Consider the following 19,831-nt stretch of genomic DNA (forward strand, 5'->3'; position numbering starts at 1 on the left):
AAATAATGGACACATGTAACAGAAATAACTTTGTACATTTTATTTTAATATGCAAAGAAGACAGATTTTTGAAATTCAGTAAGTTTTACCAAGGTTGCCATCATGATGTGCTGAAAATATGAGAATTAAATCTCAAACGTCTTAATAATAACACTAATACACTTGTGAAATGAAGATGAGTCACAGGAGGAGTCCGTAGCTGCGCTCGAAAACTAACACATGCTTGACACAGTAAGCGAATGAAATTGCGAACATATTGCGACATCTGCTGCCTAGTCTGGGTAACTGGGCAGCACTGTCCATGGGGATATTATGTACTAAAGTTTCGAAGTACTCAGCTGTCAAGGTAGGATTGGTTCGCCTACTATGCCTGTCAATGGGGATAGCGTGTACTAAAGTTTACAAGTACTCAGCTGTCAAGGTAGGATTGATCCAACTACTATGTCTGTCCATCAATGGAATCAGAATATACTGTTGTCCAGATGGCACATTTAATTATTAACGATCGTCATGGGTGATACAGGCTGAGATCCAATCTTATTTGGCACCACACCTCGTGATACAACTACTTTAAAACGATTCATTAGAAGTTTTGATAAAATTTCCCCCCAAATTATTCCTTAACATCATCTATTCAGACTTTCAGGTATGAGTTATAGGCATATTAAGCTACTCTAAGCAATGCCGGACCTAATTTTTACTGAAGAAAGGAAGAAAACAAATGGATATTTTTTTGTAAAGACTACGTTTCTGACCTTATATGACTTTATGATTCTGATTTGCTTTTACGTATTCGAACTTTTCTAAACATTTGCGCATGCTTTTCTGAAACAGTGTTGCATGCATACTTAAAAAATAAATCCATTTTGAAAGGACTTTTCTGAATTAATATAAGTAAATTCAGTTTTATAAAATAAATCTTACCTAAAATTCCAACCATCGTGTGATAAGTAACATTTGTAACATAGTTGATAAAACTTTTCATGACTTCGTCAGCTGCACAATGTCCATCCTGTACTAATATAGTCAAATTATAGTTTGCCAATATGGTCTCGTTCTCATTTACTGCTCTAGCAGCCATCTCAGCAGCTAAAATTTGTACTATAGATTAGAAATAACTCAAGCAATAAATATTTATTATATGCGCAAACATAACATTAAATTTCAAATGTGAAAATTATTGAACATTTTGAAACTATGTATTTATTGCTCATTCCCACGTTTCAATTTCCTTAGCTACATATATAAACCCTCAAAGATACACAATTAGATTATCATGAAAACCAACTTAAAAGCTTTTAGTAAATGAAGCGATTTTGTTGCTTCTACTTTTTAAAATATTTCAAGACTTAACCCTTTGCCTCCGAATGGTGCCTCTCATTCACCATTCAAGACGGTGCATCCTTTTGACGTTTTATTTATTTTTCAACTTTGATTGTTAAAAATGCCTACAGGTAAAAATATGTAGATTAATTTTTCAGAGAAATTTAACTTAAAACAATTATATATATTTTTCGGAAAAATAAACAAGCCCTTGTATTAAGTGAATAATTATGGATCCGATTACTTTTTCGAGTGTAAAGCGTTAAAAGGTTAAACAACCTTATCAGATTCACTATATGATTTTTTTTATATGAGTTTGATGAATATAGAAAGATCGCCTTATTGAAATTCTCACTTCCGGCCCTTTCAACAAACACAGATTCTCTTAAAAGAAGTAATTCGAAAATTTAAATTTTAAAACATTTTAAATAATTTTTTATATAAGAGTAATATTAGGTGATATTATTAAAATTAATCATATAATTAGAATAATGTATTACTTATGAAAAGAAAATTTATTTGGATGGACAAAGTGTTTATATTTAAAATCATCATGGCATTTTCGAAGTATAGCATGAAATAAAAATCTTTATTTTTAATATACAAATATACAGTAGTTGATCTGAAATAGTATAAATAAAACTATAACAAATAAAAAAATTTGTATTAACATCGTGAACAAAAACAAATGGTAAAATATATGGTGTTTTGACAAAATACCTACCATTTAGTCATAATTAAAAAGCAGCATTAGTGTAATTATGATTTAATTGCATTGTACAGACCATTTACTGCAAATAATTTGTCGAAATGTCTTTTACTGATTATTCTCAGAACCGCTGCTTCCATATCATTCATTTCTGTGGATAATCTAGAGTTTACAGCATTTCAAAACGGAAATAGTCAATAAAGACTTAAGAAAATTGCTAGAACTTCATTTGCATTTCTTTTTCATTGAGATTCAACTTCAAAGTCCAACTTTCAACATAATAAAAACGAATTAAGTCGCATCAAAATCATGCGACAAATTTTATTATTTAAGGCATTGCTGGACATGACGTTCTTTTTCTTTATGCAAAATGTGCACTGTATTTCAAAAATTAGCTCAAGGTATTTAAGGAATATCGTGGGAGCATGTATTGACTCCACTGACAAATTTCTTCCAACTCCCCATTAAAACTTTAACAACGATATTTTCCGTTAGATTTTAATTAATAAAAAATTAACAAGATATATTGAATGGGCTTATATTTTTATGATATAATGTCGCTTTAAATTTACTGCCATGCAGTCAGTATGCGATATAAAATATATATATGATAAATAATCTAGTAATGTCATTGCTGAAGAAAGGAAAACGTGTGACTGGACATGTTTCCAGTTCCGCTGTATGAATATATAGTTTTACAGTAAAATATACCTAGTGTTTTTCTTCAATCTAGGCAATAACTTAGTGCTGTGACTTTATGTTTATGTATATGTTGCTAAGCAACTAAAAGAAACTTTATTATCTCCCTCGTCTTGCAAGAATAAAATGACATGATGTCACACGACAACATGAGACGACGTGCAGTTAGAAATAAGGTGGCATTCATTTATGTTTTTTACGTTTTGTGACATTACGGCAATCGATCCATTCACGGCAGCAGTTGATTGAAAGTAAAACAAGGGAGTTGGCAAGTTGGTACGCGAATTTCTTGAGTATTTAAAATTTATAACCGCCATTTAGAATAAATAATGATGCAGTTAAAAATGTGAATATTGAGAAAACGTACCTGTTATAACCCCGCTCTGTTGATAGTAGATTCCGGTCATTGGAAAAATTCCTCCAATGTAAAGTTTGGCTTTGTTTCTATTGTCATCAGGAATCCATTTGTCCCAGATATAAATACTTTGTCTCATCCAAGCGCAAGCTATATCCTGTATACTAAAACCACGACTTCGACCCACCATGTAACGTTCTAATAGCTTCATATAGGCAGTTTGATCAAATGACAGAGCCTTTAGAACATGATAGGCATGCGGAGCATTTGTTCTGATCTTGGACCATACTATCTGAAACAAAGAATCATCAGAAATATGGAAGTTGTTCAATAATATAATGTAATGATATCTCTTATTCTAATCTTTATCTTATTTTATTTATGATGATATCTATTATTGTTAACAAGAAGTTATTTCTGCATACGATTAAGATAATAGAACTTTTCAGAAAAGGAATTTTACAGGGTGTTCATTAATTATTGTCGGGGTTTCCGTACCTCATAACTTTCTAATAAAAAGATATTACGCAAAAACCGATTACGTATTCGTAAATTACAACTCAAAGAATTTTATTAATGATATTAAAGTGTAAAGCTTGCACAATTTGCACTTTGTAGGTATTCAGCTGAAGGCGATTCTTTGAGTTGTACTTTACGTATTCATAATTCTTTGAGTTGTAATTTACGCATTCATAATTCTTTGAGTTGTAATTTACGTATTCATAATCGCCTTCAACTGAATGCCTACAAAGTGCAAAATTGTGCAAGCTTTACACTTAAATATCATTAGTAAAATTCTTTGAGTTGTAATTTACGAATACGTAATCGGTTTTTGCGTAATATTTTTTATTAGAAAGTTATGAGGTACGGAAACCCCGACAATAATTAATGAACACCCTGTATATCTTGCTTAAAAAAATTATGCTTGTGTCTCAAATTTTTCAAAATAACATTATTTAGTTCAAGTTAATACTCACCCAAGTTCATATATATCTTATTGCTCTTGTTACACACACACACACACACACACACACACACACACACTAGTATAAAACTAATAATGTGTTAGCTAGCTTCTAACATTTTTAACAGAAAGAAATTGTTGCAAAGTTTTTAGAAAAAAAGTAATTGTAAAATCTTAGATTTAACATCCAGATAAGGTAGTTGGTTATTCAAATACACTTTGATATTTTAACAATGGATCAATATTTTCCTACGCACTGAAATGCTTTATTAAAAACTTCCCAGATTTCATATCAGAACAATTGATTCGATGATATTGCAAAATAATTTCAGCTAAAACTGCAGAAATTCATGTTGAACACCAGATTTATTAAAAAAGAATAAACACAAAATAACTATTTTCTTTCGAGACATGTAAATATCTTTATTCTACTGCTTTGAATTTCATATAACATTAAATAAAAATTTCACAAGATCTTGGAGTTTTACATCGCTGGTATATAATGTTAATGGAGTCAGTTCATGGCACGCCACATCATAAACCTAAGTATATTATGCCATCCAATTCCACTTCGTTTTATGTTATTCCACTTTGTTACGTGAGCCTAGACTGACTCTGTGATTGGACAAAAAAAGCAAAAGGACAGTATTTTTTAGATAAAACTCACCTTTTCCAGCTGGTTAATTTCAAAATCGCAGGACGTGTAATCGCTATCTTCGCAGTTGGGAAATGAAACGTGGGTAAATGTTTCTATGCTGCTCAATGCCATTGGCATTCTGTGAAAAAATAAAGTATATTTCCTAGCTGTAGTTCGGGTTTCAATAACTTTTTTCAACTGTTCACCAATCCATGCAACGTTAACCAGAAGACCTAAATCTGTTATTTCTTTTTTCAGAAGTTCGATGTTGGAAGCTGTAAAAAAAAGTTTAAGGGGGAAAAATCAATTACATCGTTCATTTAAATAGTTAAGCATAACTAATATTTTTCATCATTGTTATAGAGAATTATTTTAACTAAGATGTTTAAATTTTTAAATTAATGACGAGAAAGAAAGATATTGATATTAAATATTTCCAAAACAATATTATTTCCAATAATCAGCTCAAACTTATTAAAATGAAAACTAAAATTTAAAGAAAATGTATTAAAATGAAAATATATTATAAAAGTATTGCTTAATCGAACGTAACAGTTGCAAATTTTATATTAGATCGAGAAATAATTAAACTTAAAGAGAAAGGTCAATGCATTTTATAATTTCGAAATGTTGCTCTTATATGTTTGCCACCCAAAATTTTTTTTAGCAATTCTGTCGAAGAAGAGTGAAAAAAAAAATCACCATATAATTTAAAAAGTAAACAACAAAATCTTTTACGGCATATCTACGGCAAATATGTAATATTAGAATACAAAGTTTGATTGAATTTTATATTAATATTACAAAAATTCAATCTAAATCTTGTTTTATAAGGGATAAATCAGAAAAAATTCCTTTTATGCACGCTTTGTAACCTGAGTAAATAAATTTTTTCGAAAGTTCTAAAAGCTTATTTGGATAGAAAAGTCTCAATCCCTAGTTATTTAGTCCCAATTTTACATTGCAAATGACTTCGCACAACTGCCGATTCTAATTTGCTAATTTAGATGTTAGAATTATCCGATCAAAGTATCTAAATACAATTTATCCCTGAAAATATATATATACACTGGTAAATTATGTTTTGCAAGAGCAAAAACTAGCTGTGGATTGAAGGATACGATTCTGCATTTTCCAAGAAAAATTATTCCTATTCGATAATTCAAAAACTGTGTGAAATGCGTGGTATTAAAATTTCTAGGCACAAAATAAGCAACATTATTAATCAGAAAGATAAATACCCTCAATCATTACTTTTACATGGGCAGAAGACTCCAAACGAATAGCTGAAAAAATAAGTATTGTTTCGAATATTTTTCCAAGTGAACTCGCTTGTAACAAAAAGAAAATCCGTCCACATTGAAATCAATTGCAAAGTAATCAAATACATCTGTAGCAACAATAGATAAAATAGTCAAAAATGTACAGCTTAAAAAAACTCGTTAAAAAAAATAATGATCATCGGCTTTCACCGAGGCATGTGGCTTAAAGGCAGAACAATTTATAGAACCCTGCATAAAAACTATTTAACAGGAGATAAATAGAAATACATTGCGACCTTTGATGAAGCATATACTTATCTAAATGACCAATAAAAATACGTCTATTTATTATCGAAAACAGAGAGGAAAGTTTCAGTAAGGGGTTTATGATTGACCCTCCTACAATGGGAAATTAAAAGTAAGGCAGGGAAAAACTTTAAAATCAGCTGAACATACAACCAAGAGAAAGTTTTACGTCCTATATTTAAAGGAAAAAAATCCATTTCTTTATATTAATGACTTTCAAAGAGCGAAATTCATCCAGACAAAGTTACAAGTCATATTTTGAAAAAATATTACTGCATTCCCAGAAAAAATGAAGTTTAATACAGGCACTACATAAATACATTTTCAACATATTCCTGCAAAGTACCCTGACATTTCACCAAGAGGCTTTTATGCCTTTGGTATGTTGAAAAGAGTTCTTTCTGAGAGAAACCCACTATATTTAATGCACTTTGGAAAGTAATAGAAGAATGGAAATCAGTACATCTGCAAATTTTGTGAAGTCTTTCTATCATAGAAATCACGATGCAAATTTAGAGTCCAGATAAAAGACTATCAAAAAGAACATTAAAAAAAAAACATTAATTAAACAACACCGAAATTGTTCTAAAAATGTGTAAACGTCCTTTGCAGAATATATTCCGGATTTATTGACTGGAATATTAAAACTATTTTCTGGTTCAAATTCCTTTATCGATATTTGTCACAGCCTTCTTCATCAAATGGCACAATTGAATAATTTGTGGAATTTTTGAAACGAAGCATTTGAAAATATTTTTTTTTGTCATAAAAGTTATAAAAGTAATGAATTTTTAATCATTAGCCCAAACCTAAAGTTCATGAATACGATTTTTATCATGCTTATCACGTGGTAACACAATTTTATTTTATCAAGGAACACAAAAATGTAGTTTTTGTAATCTTAAGGATATTCCCCTGAGATGATTTGGAAAGATCTGGACAATACTTTTCTTATGCAACTGCTCCACCTTTCGGTAGTACTTTCCATCAGAGACAAATAAACTCATCAACTAGACTATTATTTCACGTACAAGAGGGAAGCCAGCACAAAGACACACTGCTTTTCTAGCATGCTCAAGGGGCATATTTCACCATACATACCTTTAGGGGCATATTTTTTCCTTCAATAAAATAATTATTCACTTTTGAATTTCAAAAGAAAATATGAAAGTAAAACTTAATGAAAATGTAAAAACGAATATTATATTTGGCAATCTTAGTCAGTTATTTTTTTTGTGTGTGTGTATACTTATTACTTCTTGATGACTCTAGAATTATTGTATACTCTTGAATATGTTGAACTTCTGCAACAGAGAACACTTATAAAATATAATATTATTCATTATATATTTGTTTTTAGAAACTGGAGCCAAAAATTTCTTAAAGAGAAAGCCTTAAAATACTACATGTTTCATAAAACTTACCTGGAAAGTCAGCTAGAAGTGTAGCACACTGTATCCCGGGTTGCAGACATTGCTTAGGCCTATAGATACCATCACGGCCACATTCTTTGAGCGAACAATAGCGATTTCCTCCCATAAGTTCATTTAATTCATCTTTAGAGAGCTCAAAGTATTTAACAATTTCAGGTAATGTGAAAGCTCTCCAGTGATCAATAACGGTATTATTCGATTCCCAAAAGTATTTTACGATGTATTCGGGAATATACCAGCCAGACCTGCAATGTAATCAATATACTATTCAAACTGAAATTCAAATGAAATTCTACAGCTTAGATTCCTATTTAACTGGCAGATTTCTATTCATCTGTTTACATGATTTTGACATTTAAAACTTTTCGTTTCTTTATTCTCACAGAGAAATAACCAATAGATTCTAATTGCAAAAGTTATACCGGCAATGCAGGTATGTTTTAAAATATTGAACATAAGTTGCGGAAAGCAAATGAATTTATCTCTTTAAATTATGAGTAACGATTATATTAGAGAATCATGTATTTTATATCCTCTTTGCCGTTTAGCCAAAAGGGAAGCTTAGTGAAATCTTGGAGATAGAAACACCTTATACAACTATTTTAAAATTCACCGGAAAAACTTTAAAAGAAAGGTTGATATACAGAAGATATTGTTTTTATAATAGAACATGGAGTTGCAAGAATCACTGAAAAACATGATTAGAAAAGAAAAAACCTTATGCGATATGCGAACTTCCGATGATCAAACTGTTGAAGGAAATTGAATGGAATTTTAGATTTAGATGTATTTCAAAACATGCTCAAAAATGATACGAGAAAAATATTCAAGTTCTCCCAATTACGATTAAGTGATAACATTTTGAAAAATTAATATAACATCTTTTTTTTTAGAATGCAATCTTACAAACACAAAAAAAGGCCATGCATAACGCTAGAATTGTATCTATAACGTAAAAAGTAGAAGCTAAGCAGAGACTTAGAGAAAGTAGAAAAGAACCAATTAGAATAGTGAAAACAGAAAAGCAAAACATTTTATGTTTCTCGAAATTTTCAACCGAGTTCAAAGCGTCATCGTGTATAAAAACTGGTCGCGTATATTAGCTAATATGTTTTCAAACTTATAATCAGACTAATTTACTAATTAAGAATCTCCTGTGGTCTCCGTCCTTTGAATTTGCACTCCCATGTCCTATTGCAAAAATGAGTTGAATCTCTATGCCTAATCTACTCTGAAAGTTCGCCCCACAATTTTAGACACAATTTGCAAGGTTGTAAGTAAAAAAAATTCCAAATTCATATTACAAAGCTTTCATTTTCTTTCTTTGTATACTTCGATAGGATGAATGAAGCCATCATTTTTATTCTTTCTGTTGCGGCAGCATTAAGTTAAACCATAAAACTACGAAATCATGTGGAATGGAAGGAAGATAAAGTACGGCTCAGTATTGCTTCAAAATATGTCTCACTATATAAACGCTTTGTGCAAGAGGAAGTTGTTGGAACTAAGAGTCATTTAACTTGTAACTTCTGTTACATTATAAAAAATTGTTTATCTAATAGACAGATTATATTGCTCATAATTTGTATTCTGTATCAAATGCACAATCAAAACAGCATTGTCCCCATTAGTCCAACTATTGATGAAGATTTACTGCAGCAAATGCAAGTCAAAATTGAGCATGCTCTATAGAGAATATTTCATCAACTGAGTTGAAGCTACATTTTACCTTTGGGACAGGTTTGCAAACAATTGGCAGATGTACTGGTCGTGCAGAGAGTTCCTACAAACCTTTCATTTATCTATTTGCAATGAAAGTGCATCCAGCTTTCAATATAATTAGTAATTATTTATTTGATAATTAATCTTATTTTCTATATTTATTTTTGTTTGGAAATTTTAATTATTCTACGTTATTTCATTATTTTATATCGTCCCTTGAGAAACAGTGGGAATTCTCAAAAAAATCGATTTCTGAGTTATCAAATGTACCTACATAAATGTACCTAAATAAATCCCATTTCATGTAATAAAAAGGTAAATTTGTGTTAGACGCGTTTTTTCCAAACTGATTGAGACCAAAATTTAACACAGAACTACAACTGCAGTCACAAAATCACATACCAAATTTGACATATTTAAATCATTGCGCTTACATAAATGGGAAAGCACAGAACGACAGACGGTTCGTTCAAAATTTCGACGAAATTTCGTTCAAAATATAAAACAAACATATTAGATGTTACACATGCTTTCCAAATGTTATTTATCTGACTTCATGTTTTGAAGTTATCGAGTCCACTTGTATTTGAACAGGCGGACAGACATACTTCTATCAAATTTTGAGCAAAATCAATTCGGAAGAAATCTAAACATTTGGTGTACCTAATTTCACCAGTCTAGCCCAACGAGGTATTTGAGTTATTTTTGTCACAAACAGACAAACATAATGCCAAAAATGTGTTTTTTGAATTCAGGGAGATCTTAGACATGGGTATTAGTCAAAATTTCTAGTTTGAATTGGTTTGATGATTACAAAACTCCCTCTATTTTTCGTATAAGAGAAAGTAAAAAACTAAAATCAATTTCTGAAGTTCGAATTAAAATTGAGTTTCCCTTTTTATCAGTCAGATATTTATTTTACTTCACGTGATCTTCATCTATACATTTTTTATTGCCTACTTAATTAATAAAGGGTAGTTATTTCTTTGAGTCATTTTTCTTAAGTTTGGATATATGCGGTTTAAATATTTCTTCTGTGCTTTGATATTCCATTTTTCATGAAGAAAAAAACAACAACAAATAAATTATTCTCTGAAAATAATTATTTGTAATTTATTTCCGCTAATGCTCTTTCTTAAAGTGAAATAAATTTTGAAAACAGTACAATTTAAATAAAGCTTCTATGGAAATTCAGAATTTTGATAGGATGCTTTGTCATTATCGTAATTAAAATAAAAATCATTTTAAAGTGAATACATGATATTTAAAAAAAATCTACGAAGCCTTATTAAATAAATATATGAAATTTAAGCGATTAAATTAAGTTAATAAATGAAACGTAATTGGAAATGATTCAATTCCATGAATGAATTTAATACGAATACTCTTTTTCGAAACCGTAAAATATGGGGCTTACTTTGCCTTTTTAAAGGGACAACGAAGTATACTTACCAATAAATGTATTTGTAAAAGCCTATGGTAAACTATTTTATTTCTCTTTAGAGCTGCTATCTCTTTATAAATAAAAACAAATTTCAAAAATTATTAATAAATACCTTGACAATATAATACGGTCTTCATAAGTAAATTAATTGCCTTTAATTATAGTCTGTATTTTCTGTAGGCGGCTCAAGGTCACATTTTCTACCGCGTTATTGGTTGTCTGGTACTAGTACCGTGGTAGAAAATGAGACCTTGAACCGCCTACAGAAAATACACAGACTATAATGAGAGTAAAGTGTTAATCTGAAAAGAAAGTTGTCCTGCATTCCTGACAAATTTTCGATGAAACAAAAATCTAGATATTTCAGTTTCTTGTCGCAAAACATAACGACGTGTTAATATAATTAATAAGTGTTAATTAAATAATAACTAATATAATTAATATGTCATATTAATATTATCTTATTAGCTATTTCCCTAAATTCTTTTCTTAAATCTATCCCACTGCCAGCGATTTATTAATATACCATTACTAGAAAGGAATGGCCATTTTAAAGTCAACGTTATTTTTAGACAGAAATCGTAAGAAGATACGATAACGATATTAAAAGAATAAAAAACCCATTATTTGTTCTAGTTTAAGTTGGTTTTTACTCAGTAAGTGTCTTACGAAAATGGTCGATAATGATGCTTTTTCATGGCATTAAGTTGCAAACCTCGTTCCTTGTTTTTGATGAAATAAAAGGCGGTTTCTATTCTTACTTTACGAGCTCGTTTGTTTTAAAGGTTTTGTTTTTAGATACTTTGTATCATTATAATGACACTCAGTATCTTATCAAAGTTAATTTGTATCATTATAATGATATAAAGTAGCTTGTTAAAAAGATGCTTTGTGTCATTTATTGCTTGTCATTTTGTATTTACCATCAATTCCAGCTGCCTAATCTGATTTATTGAAAAACCAGTTACGAATTCGAATATCTGAAGAAAGAGGAGAGATTTTGTTAAGCTGTCTAGGCTTAGTATACCTCAAAGGCTGTGTTAGTTTCAGAATGTACTCAAGCTGAATTAATGTGTATTCTTTTTCTCGAAGGGAGACTAATCCATATTTAAGCTGCATAAATTTAAATTCTCCATACATCTACTTTAACAATAACACGAAGTTTTTTTTTCACTGTAAATGACAATTAAAAAATGATATCGAAGATTAATAGCTGACATCAATTGGAATAAATAGCCATTTTTATTTTCTCATATACGAAGTATAGCGAAAGTATTGTAGTTGCCAAAAAATTCGAAATGGGGATTTTTGGGGGTGGTCTTAAACATGGAAATCACCATGCTTAAGACCTTCCTCAGTCCGAAAAACATTTTTGGCGTCATGTCAGTCTATCTGTTCCAAAGATAAACCAAAAAACGTTTTGGCCCAGACGGATGAAATTCTGTATACTGTCTTTACATCAGATTTGTAGATTTCTATTACTCGAACAAACCTTGGTACCTTGATGGTTGAGATTTGGTCATCAAGCAACAGCCAAGGATCACAGATTCAAGACCCGGTTTCCTCAAAATCGTGGCACTGGAAATCAAACATCCTTCTGGTGGTGACAGCAGACAGTTTAGAGAGGGATTTCTATGACAGGAGCAGTCTATTTACTACGGTCCATATGGTTTAAAAGGACATAATGAAGCTTCTAACCGTGATTTATATTCGTGGCATTTATAACTTTTTTTTATTTTTGAGCATAGCAATCGAAAAAGGAAAATAGTATGTATGCAGTTCTATTTATCAAGATCCAGAGTTGTTGATATGCATGCTAGAAAAAAAAATTAAACATTGCGATTCTTGTAAAAAATATATCAAGGATTGAAGATATACTGAATAGACTGATATACTGAATAGACTGATAATATACTGAAGTGCTGCCTTCAATATTTTATGTATTTACTTGGACTATGTCATTATTTCGCATCGCAATGAAGTTTTGATAATTATCGGATTTTTTTCTAACTTTATTTCTCAGCGAAATCTGAAAAACAAATTCTTATAAAATAATTTACATGTACATTTGATTATCGATATCAGAATATTGGTTTTCATTATTATAACATCTTCATTATTATAATGGTCTTCTCAAAAGTTTCCAGCTTACTCTCTAATAAAGGTGTTATCTCAGAAATACCTTACATGGCATTGTCTTACAATAGTTACGAAATATTAACCTTTGACGTGAATTTAACATTTTTACTCTATATCGTGTGATGCTCGACGAGACTTTTGGCGGTTAATGCCTGGCACGCGGTTAATAGTATTCGAAAATCCAATTTGTGTTTCAGATGCGTTTTTTCCAACCAACTGTAACAAAGAAATTGATACATCTTTCACTTATGAGGGCCAAATCATATACCAAATTCGTTATATTTATAATTGTATTTTTGACTTATCGCGTTTATCCTTTTCTGAAAGTACAGATCGACAGATGGTCAGCCCTTGTTAGATTTGGCTCAAAATTTGATGTGTGTCTATAGATGTTAAATTTGTGTGCGGTATTTTATCGCTCTATATCGCTTCTTTGTTATTATCGTATTAACTTACATTCGAACAGTCGGACAGACAGACTCCCTCTGAACGGAAGTTGCTCAAAATTTGGTAGAAATCTACAAATTGGTGTAAAGACAAATTTCATCCGTCTTACCCAAAGTATTTTTGAACTATCTTCGTCACAGACAGACAGACGTAATGTCAAAAATGTGTTTTCCAGTCTGAGGGAGGTCTTAAACATGGAGATTCGCCAAAATCTGGAGTTCGTATTTTTGGAAGATTACAATACTCTCTATTTCGTATGCTAGAAAGTAAAAATGACATAAGTGACTATTTATTCTTATTGAGGAATTTAGGACTTTTGCCACCGCAAATCTCACCTGGTTTTATGTCAATGAAATAAAGGAATTCGTTCATGATATCTATTGTCTTTATATGCCACATTCACCCCCGGGGGCACCGCGAAATGAAGAGAAGGTTCCGGTATGGTGGTTGGATCTCGCCACCCTGGTGGATACATAAATAGGTAGGGGGATCTGATTCCTACCATCGATGATGGGACGCATTTCCTTCGGGAATGGTTGTACCGTGGCCGGTGGTGACCCTTAGTACTCAAACACAGTTCCCGCCAATGTTGATGTTGCGGGTGTCCGGTCATTCAATATTCTTTATCCGTGTGCCTTCGGGTGGGTCGGAGAGTCAGTGATATGACTCGTATGCCACATGCATAAAAACTCCTTTTACGAATATAGATTTTAAAAAATCCTTAACAAGAAGTTAATCAAGTTTCTCTCGATTACTTTACCACTAATCGACAACATGGCTGCTTTCTCGCTTCATTTTTCATGTAACATTCATGCAACGAACGAGAAGTATTAAAGTGAAAATCTTTAAAAAGGAAGTCCCCCTTATTGATAAGTTTTCCTTAAGAATCTAATATCTGACGGTATACATCTGCTAATGTGTTATCTTACGAAACTCGTTTAAAACACTTAAATCCTACCCCACCCCCACCCCCAAAAAATTATATTCCTATCTACAAATTTCTTGATTGATTATCTAAGATATTGCATTGATTTCTATAGGTGTACGAAATAAAATCTGGAAAATGTCAAGAGATTGCTGAGAATTTTGGAAAGTTTTTAGCATGCTACAAGTTTAATAATGACAAATTTACTAAATTACTTTTGTACAAAACTATTCTTAAAAACTTATGAAAATTTTTTGATAGATGTTGCTTGAATGAAAATCTTCACAAATTCTGTTTAACTCAGTAGTCGATAAAGTTGAAGTGTATCAAAAAGCAAGTTCAAAATTTCTCTGAATTATTTTACAAAATTAATCTTTAATTTTTATTATATTGTGAAGGAAAGATTATAAAATGTTTTGTGTAAATTTAATCTACTATCAAATTTAAACTAATGAAGAATTCATAAAATTTTAACTCTTACATATAAGTCTAAGCAAATCTATTAAGAAAAATTGAACGGCTGTAGCTGTTTGTGAGAACGGGCTAAAACTGCTATATATAATTGTCAAGTATTGTGAGAACGGGCTAAAACTGCTATATATAATTGCCAAGAACAATAATGTTATAATTATTCAAGAATATAGAGTTTTTATTTCATTATTTTCCAAAAATGAATTTTATTCATCATAAACCAATCAATAAAATTTAAATTTATTTTGTTCATGAATTTTGAGCTTTGAGTTTTATTTATTGACTGTTGTAATTTAGATAGAGAAATTTCAGTCTTCAACCAACCAAAAAATTTAATCTTTCTTCTAATTTAGATTTTACGATTTCATAAATTAGCAAACCCATTTAAAATGCTTTTATCAGCTATAAACAATCTATCAAGTCTCTTTTGTTTAAATGTAGCATAGTTAATGTCAACAATAATATTAAATCTAATCTAATATTAATATAAATCTAACTAAATATGCAACAAATGATAATACTTAAATATCAGAAATTCATTGAAAAAATTTAATGTCTGTGTCTCGGTGGTCATTAGCATACCCTATGCGAAAAATTAAAAATTTTCTTTAAGAATGAAAAGATCGCAGAATGAAGTGAAAGGATATTATTACTAAGATAAATATGTTTACTTGTAAAAGTAACTTCGCAAAGATACTCATTATAAGATCTTTTCATGAAGTTCCATACAATGTACTGAAAGAAATGGTGGTACTTTCTCATCTGCATTTGCAAGTCAAACATATGTTTATTTTGCCCCATGAGACCGTTTTATGCGAGAAATAAATTGCTCTGCACTTTAAATACATACCTTCCAACTGGTCCAAGAGGGCCCAATACATCAACCTGTCCGGTGCTAATCCATCCCTCCAAGTTAAAACCAGGAACTAGCCAGACTTCTACATTTATCATAATCTCTGGTCCATATACGTCAACGTCAGAGCAATTGCTTTAAGAACGAATTTGTATCAGAGAATTAGTAAAAGAATGTTTATTGCAAATTTGATTTTTAATGTTATTATATAACAAATTAAATAGTTTTGCTGAGGATACAAGGATAAATATTTATCTAAATGAAATTTTTAAATGGAGGTGTGGGGTAAAAATTTGAACAAATCATTCATTAACTGATAATAAAGATTTTTAAATGGAAAAAAGTATATTTCAATAGAAAACATATGAATACAAAAAACATTTTCCAAATTAGATCACTTAGATGAGCGTAATATCGATAAAACATTTTATCTTTATAAACATGAAACAGATCAGATTAAATAAAATTACATTTAAACACAGACTTAACAGACTTAGTTCTATCCATTTAAATCTAAATTGTGATATATCTAATACCTTAACCAGTTAACCGTGGAATTTATTTTAGAAGTCCCTCGAGCGGTGTACAGAAAAAGTCAAGCTATTACATATATATACGTCGAATGTAATACAAATAAGACATAGTAAAGCGTACAAGATTTCATTTTAATTAGATAAAAATTCAACAATTCATTGTTGAAAAATGTACCGTTATTAAAAATTGCCCCCTTCCCCCCAGAAAAGGAAATATTGATTGGGGAAATGTTTCCCAAAGAGAGCAACTGTACTTGGTCGACCAACGTCAATGACAACTTTAAAAAAATCCAAGATTTTTTTTTTGAAACTTATAAGTGTCACGTTGTTCCTAAGAATCAGAAATTACTAAGAGCCATCCTAGTTCGCGCATTTTATTGTTGTAATCGTTATCGGGAATACCCTCTACACAAAGTATAGGAAAATCCCAATAAACAAATAAAAGTACTGGAAATACCCGATGTAATGGGGAAAACAATCAACTTATTTTTTTAAAAATACATTGTGCGGGGAATAACTTCTATATTAAATATTTTAACCTAATTGATTTTTAATTTATAGAAGATTCAGTAGTATTATAAAAAAAATACTAATAAATTACATTTGCACTACAAATAACCGAAATTTTGAGTTTTTATATTTTACGCAACATGTATACACGTTGACCACATCAAAATGAAGATTTGGATAGACATGTCTATCCCGATAAACAATTAGAGTACGGGAAACGAAGTTAAAAGGTTAAAAGTAATAATGAAAAAAAAAATGCTTGCTGCAAAAACGAAGACTTACTTAGGAGCATAACATGATGATATTTTTTGCAAAGTACTTGTCGCATTGCCTGCCGCTTCATCATGAGTAAAAAGATAGACATGTGGGTACCCAACAACTTCATTTAAAAGAATTCGCAAGATATGTGACACTAACTGATGCGATGTCCGACTGCTGACTTCAATCCTTAGTGGTAAATCATATTCATCAACATAAAAATGCCTTGTGATTTCCCCCTCTGAAAAGAAAAACTTTTATATTTTGTTGAAAAAGTAGAGAAAAGACTAGAAGCAACTATTGTTTCACCTTACCTTGCTCATAGATGCATTTACTGTGAGTGTCAGAAGCATAGGCCTGTGTACTTGCATAAATAAAAACAAAATACAACGGAAAAATCATCCTTCACGAAAACCACTCTTTAAGTTTCATGATCAATAAATCTGGAAACTGAAAAAAAAAATTATATATTTGTATTAAATTTTCAATGTAATATAGAAACCTACATACAAGAGCAGAGATTTATTAATGAATATTAAACTTTCGCCCTAATATTATTTTATATATATTATATATATATACGCAGTGACAGAAGATTCAATAACTATTATGATTTTACTTAAAATTCCAACATTCAGTGGATAAGCTCAAAATTCAACAAAAACCTTGGGTCTGAGTGATTGAAAACTGATATGGGAAGTTAGATACCAAGTTACTTGGGTAATTTAGATAAACAATAGTAATTCTCACAGGAAGAGTAATACAATTGGATAAAAACATGAGTTTTTGAGTTTATATAAGATTTCGTCTCAAAATGTTATATATTTTTATATAGACTGTGTTGAGAGAATAGAATAAGAAATCAGGGGCCCAAGAAATAAAACGACGAAACAACAATTCTTATTTGAATATCATTGTTAGGTCAAATATTACTTATTACTTTTTATTATTAACGAGTGGTCCACGCATTTCTTTAGCTTCAAATAAATCGAACAATCATTGCATATACTTAAAAATTGCTCCCTGTTTACAAGTAATTATTTAATATTTATTTTCGATTTCATTAAATTTTCGGCATACTAATTTTTATTGAAACATTCAGCATGCAATTCTAGAAAATATAAATCATAAATCAGAAAATAGAATCCTTTATTTCAGATTCTGTTTTACTCACAAGTGAATCTACCACCACTGTTACGAGTATGAAAAGCTGTTGTATAAGTTCTTCCCCGGCGTCACATAAATAGTTTAGTTATATTAACGTCCCGTTTTAAAGCAACACTAGGGCTATTTGTGGATGGACCTCATAATTTTGTGCCGTGGTCAGATAACGAGGACGACACCTGAGCTGGCACCCCCTCTCCAAACTTCCACACCATGCCTGTTGAAGGGTGTTTAACTCCAATGGTTTCAATGTCCACCAGACTCGCTTGCTCGACTGTTCTTGGAATCGGGTCTCAAACCTGAAGCCCTCCTGTTCCGAAGCCGAGACCTTACTACCAGGCCGCCGCGGCCCGCATCACATAAATAATACTGTTTGAATGGATGGTAATTTATCCCATTGTTGTTAATGAGATTTACTTCATTGCGAATTCTTAATGCTAGATTCTAGTAACAGGATCTATTTTGCATTGTTCTTTGTACACGCATTAGAATGAAAACTTGGATTTATTATTTGCTTAATTAATAGAATGTTGATTTCTTATGGTACCACTTTATGACTGATGTTTGACTTATTATATGAATGCTTAGAAGTTTTAAATGGAGAATACGAATGAAGCATTTAGTTTTATCTTTAAAAAATGCATAAAATAAAACAAATTAAAATTTGAAGTTTAAAGGGCTTGCTGCGTTTTGTTTAACATTATCTAATGTATATTTCTCGTTTGAAATAATATTGGATATTTTTAATTCCAACATGGCGTTCTTGAATTGTTGTGCTAATTAAGACTATACTCAAGTCTGTATGCTATTGTCTGAAATTTTTCTACAATATCAAGACATTTGCGATTCCACGTATTTAACCTCTTTGAATAGAGTAAAAAAATTGTGTCTGATATATTCCCCACAATTTGGCAACTACTTCTCTTGGTGTTTCATGAAGCAATTTCAATTGCTGCTCACTTATCTGGATTCAGTTCGAAATTATTAAATATAGCTAGCGATCTAAAATGGCTACCAGTTTTATAAAGAAAAAAGAAATCGCCAGGTTTAAAGTATACTTGCCATTTGCAGCTGATCAAGTTTTCACTGGTTTCAGCTTAGTTACAACTAACGACCCACTTAGAACCAGTTGAAGGGCTATTTTGGAACGGACCTCGTAATTTTAAATCTCGATCAGAAGACAAGGAGGACATCTGGACAGGTGCCCCCCCCCCATATTCACACTTCCACCACATTAATGAGAGTACGCTTAACTCACGTCGATAGAAGCAATTTCCACTATGTCCACACACACATTGTATCTTTGGTGTAATCGAATTTCGAGCATTAAAATCTCTGTAAAACAGAGACGTTAGTATCAAATCACTGGGGATTCCAAGTGCTGAATGGGAATGAGAAGGAACTTTTCAACACTCTATGTATGAAGACGGAACTCTGTTAATAAACTGGTTCATGTACATTACGACATGTTTGAATTAACTTTTTTTTCACCGATATCGTAGTAGCAGATATCGTATAGCACTAATATCAGAAATCGACAGGAACACGGATTTTTAAATAAAAATCAAATTCGTATTAATTGTTAAAAATCAGAAAATAACCAATGAGGAAAGGTTGGAATGAAATTTAACATACGACAAAATAGGGTAAAAATATTAGAATAGGTAGCATTGAACA

The 19,831-nt window shown here is 30.9% G+C and overlaps 1 protein-coding gene across 2 annotated transcripts in view; it reads right to left on the reverse strand.

Moving 5' to 3' along the window:
- The window catches only part of LOC129958392 (atrial natriuretic peptide receptor 2-like), a 96,279-nt gene that overhangs the window by 17,491 nt on the left and 58,957 nt on the right, over positions 1 to 19,831 (reverse strand). For both annotated transcript variants that reach the window (XM_056070859.1, XM_056070858.1), the window contains exons 2-8: positions 17,305 to 17,440; positions 17,015 to 17,231; positions 15,687 to 15,824; positions 7,680 to 7,933; positions 4,718 to 4,962; positions 3,099 to 3,378; positions 925 to 1,089 (exon numbers count right to left, since the gene is read on the reverse strand). In XM_056070859.1, the coding sequence (XP_055926834.1) occupies positions 925 to 1,089; positions 3,099 to 3,378; positions 4,718 to 4,962; positions 7,680 to 7,933; positions 15,687 to 15,824; positions 17,015 to 17,231; positions 17,305 to 17,392 (1,387 nt within the window). In that variant the 5' untranslated portion in view covers positions 17,393 to 17,440. The remainder of the gene's footprint in view (positions 1 to 924; positions 1,090 to 3,098; positions 3,379 to 4,717; positions 4,963 to 7,679; positions 7,934 to 15,686; positions 15,825 to 17,014; positions 17,232 to 17,304; positions 17,441 to 19,831) is intronic.

The sequence above is a fragment of the Argiope bruennichi genome, chromosome X1, assembly GCF_947563725.1.
Source record: "Argiope bruennichi chromosome X1, qqArgBrue1.1, whole genome shotgun sequence".
Lineage (NCBI taxonomy): Eukaryota > Metazoa > Arthropoda > Arachnida > Araneae > Araneidae > Argiope > Argiope bruennichi.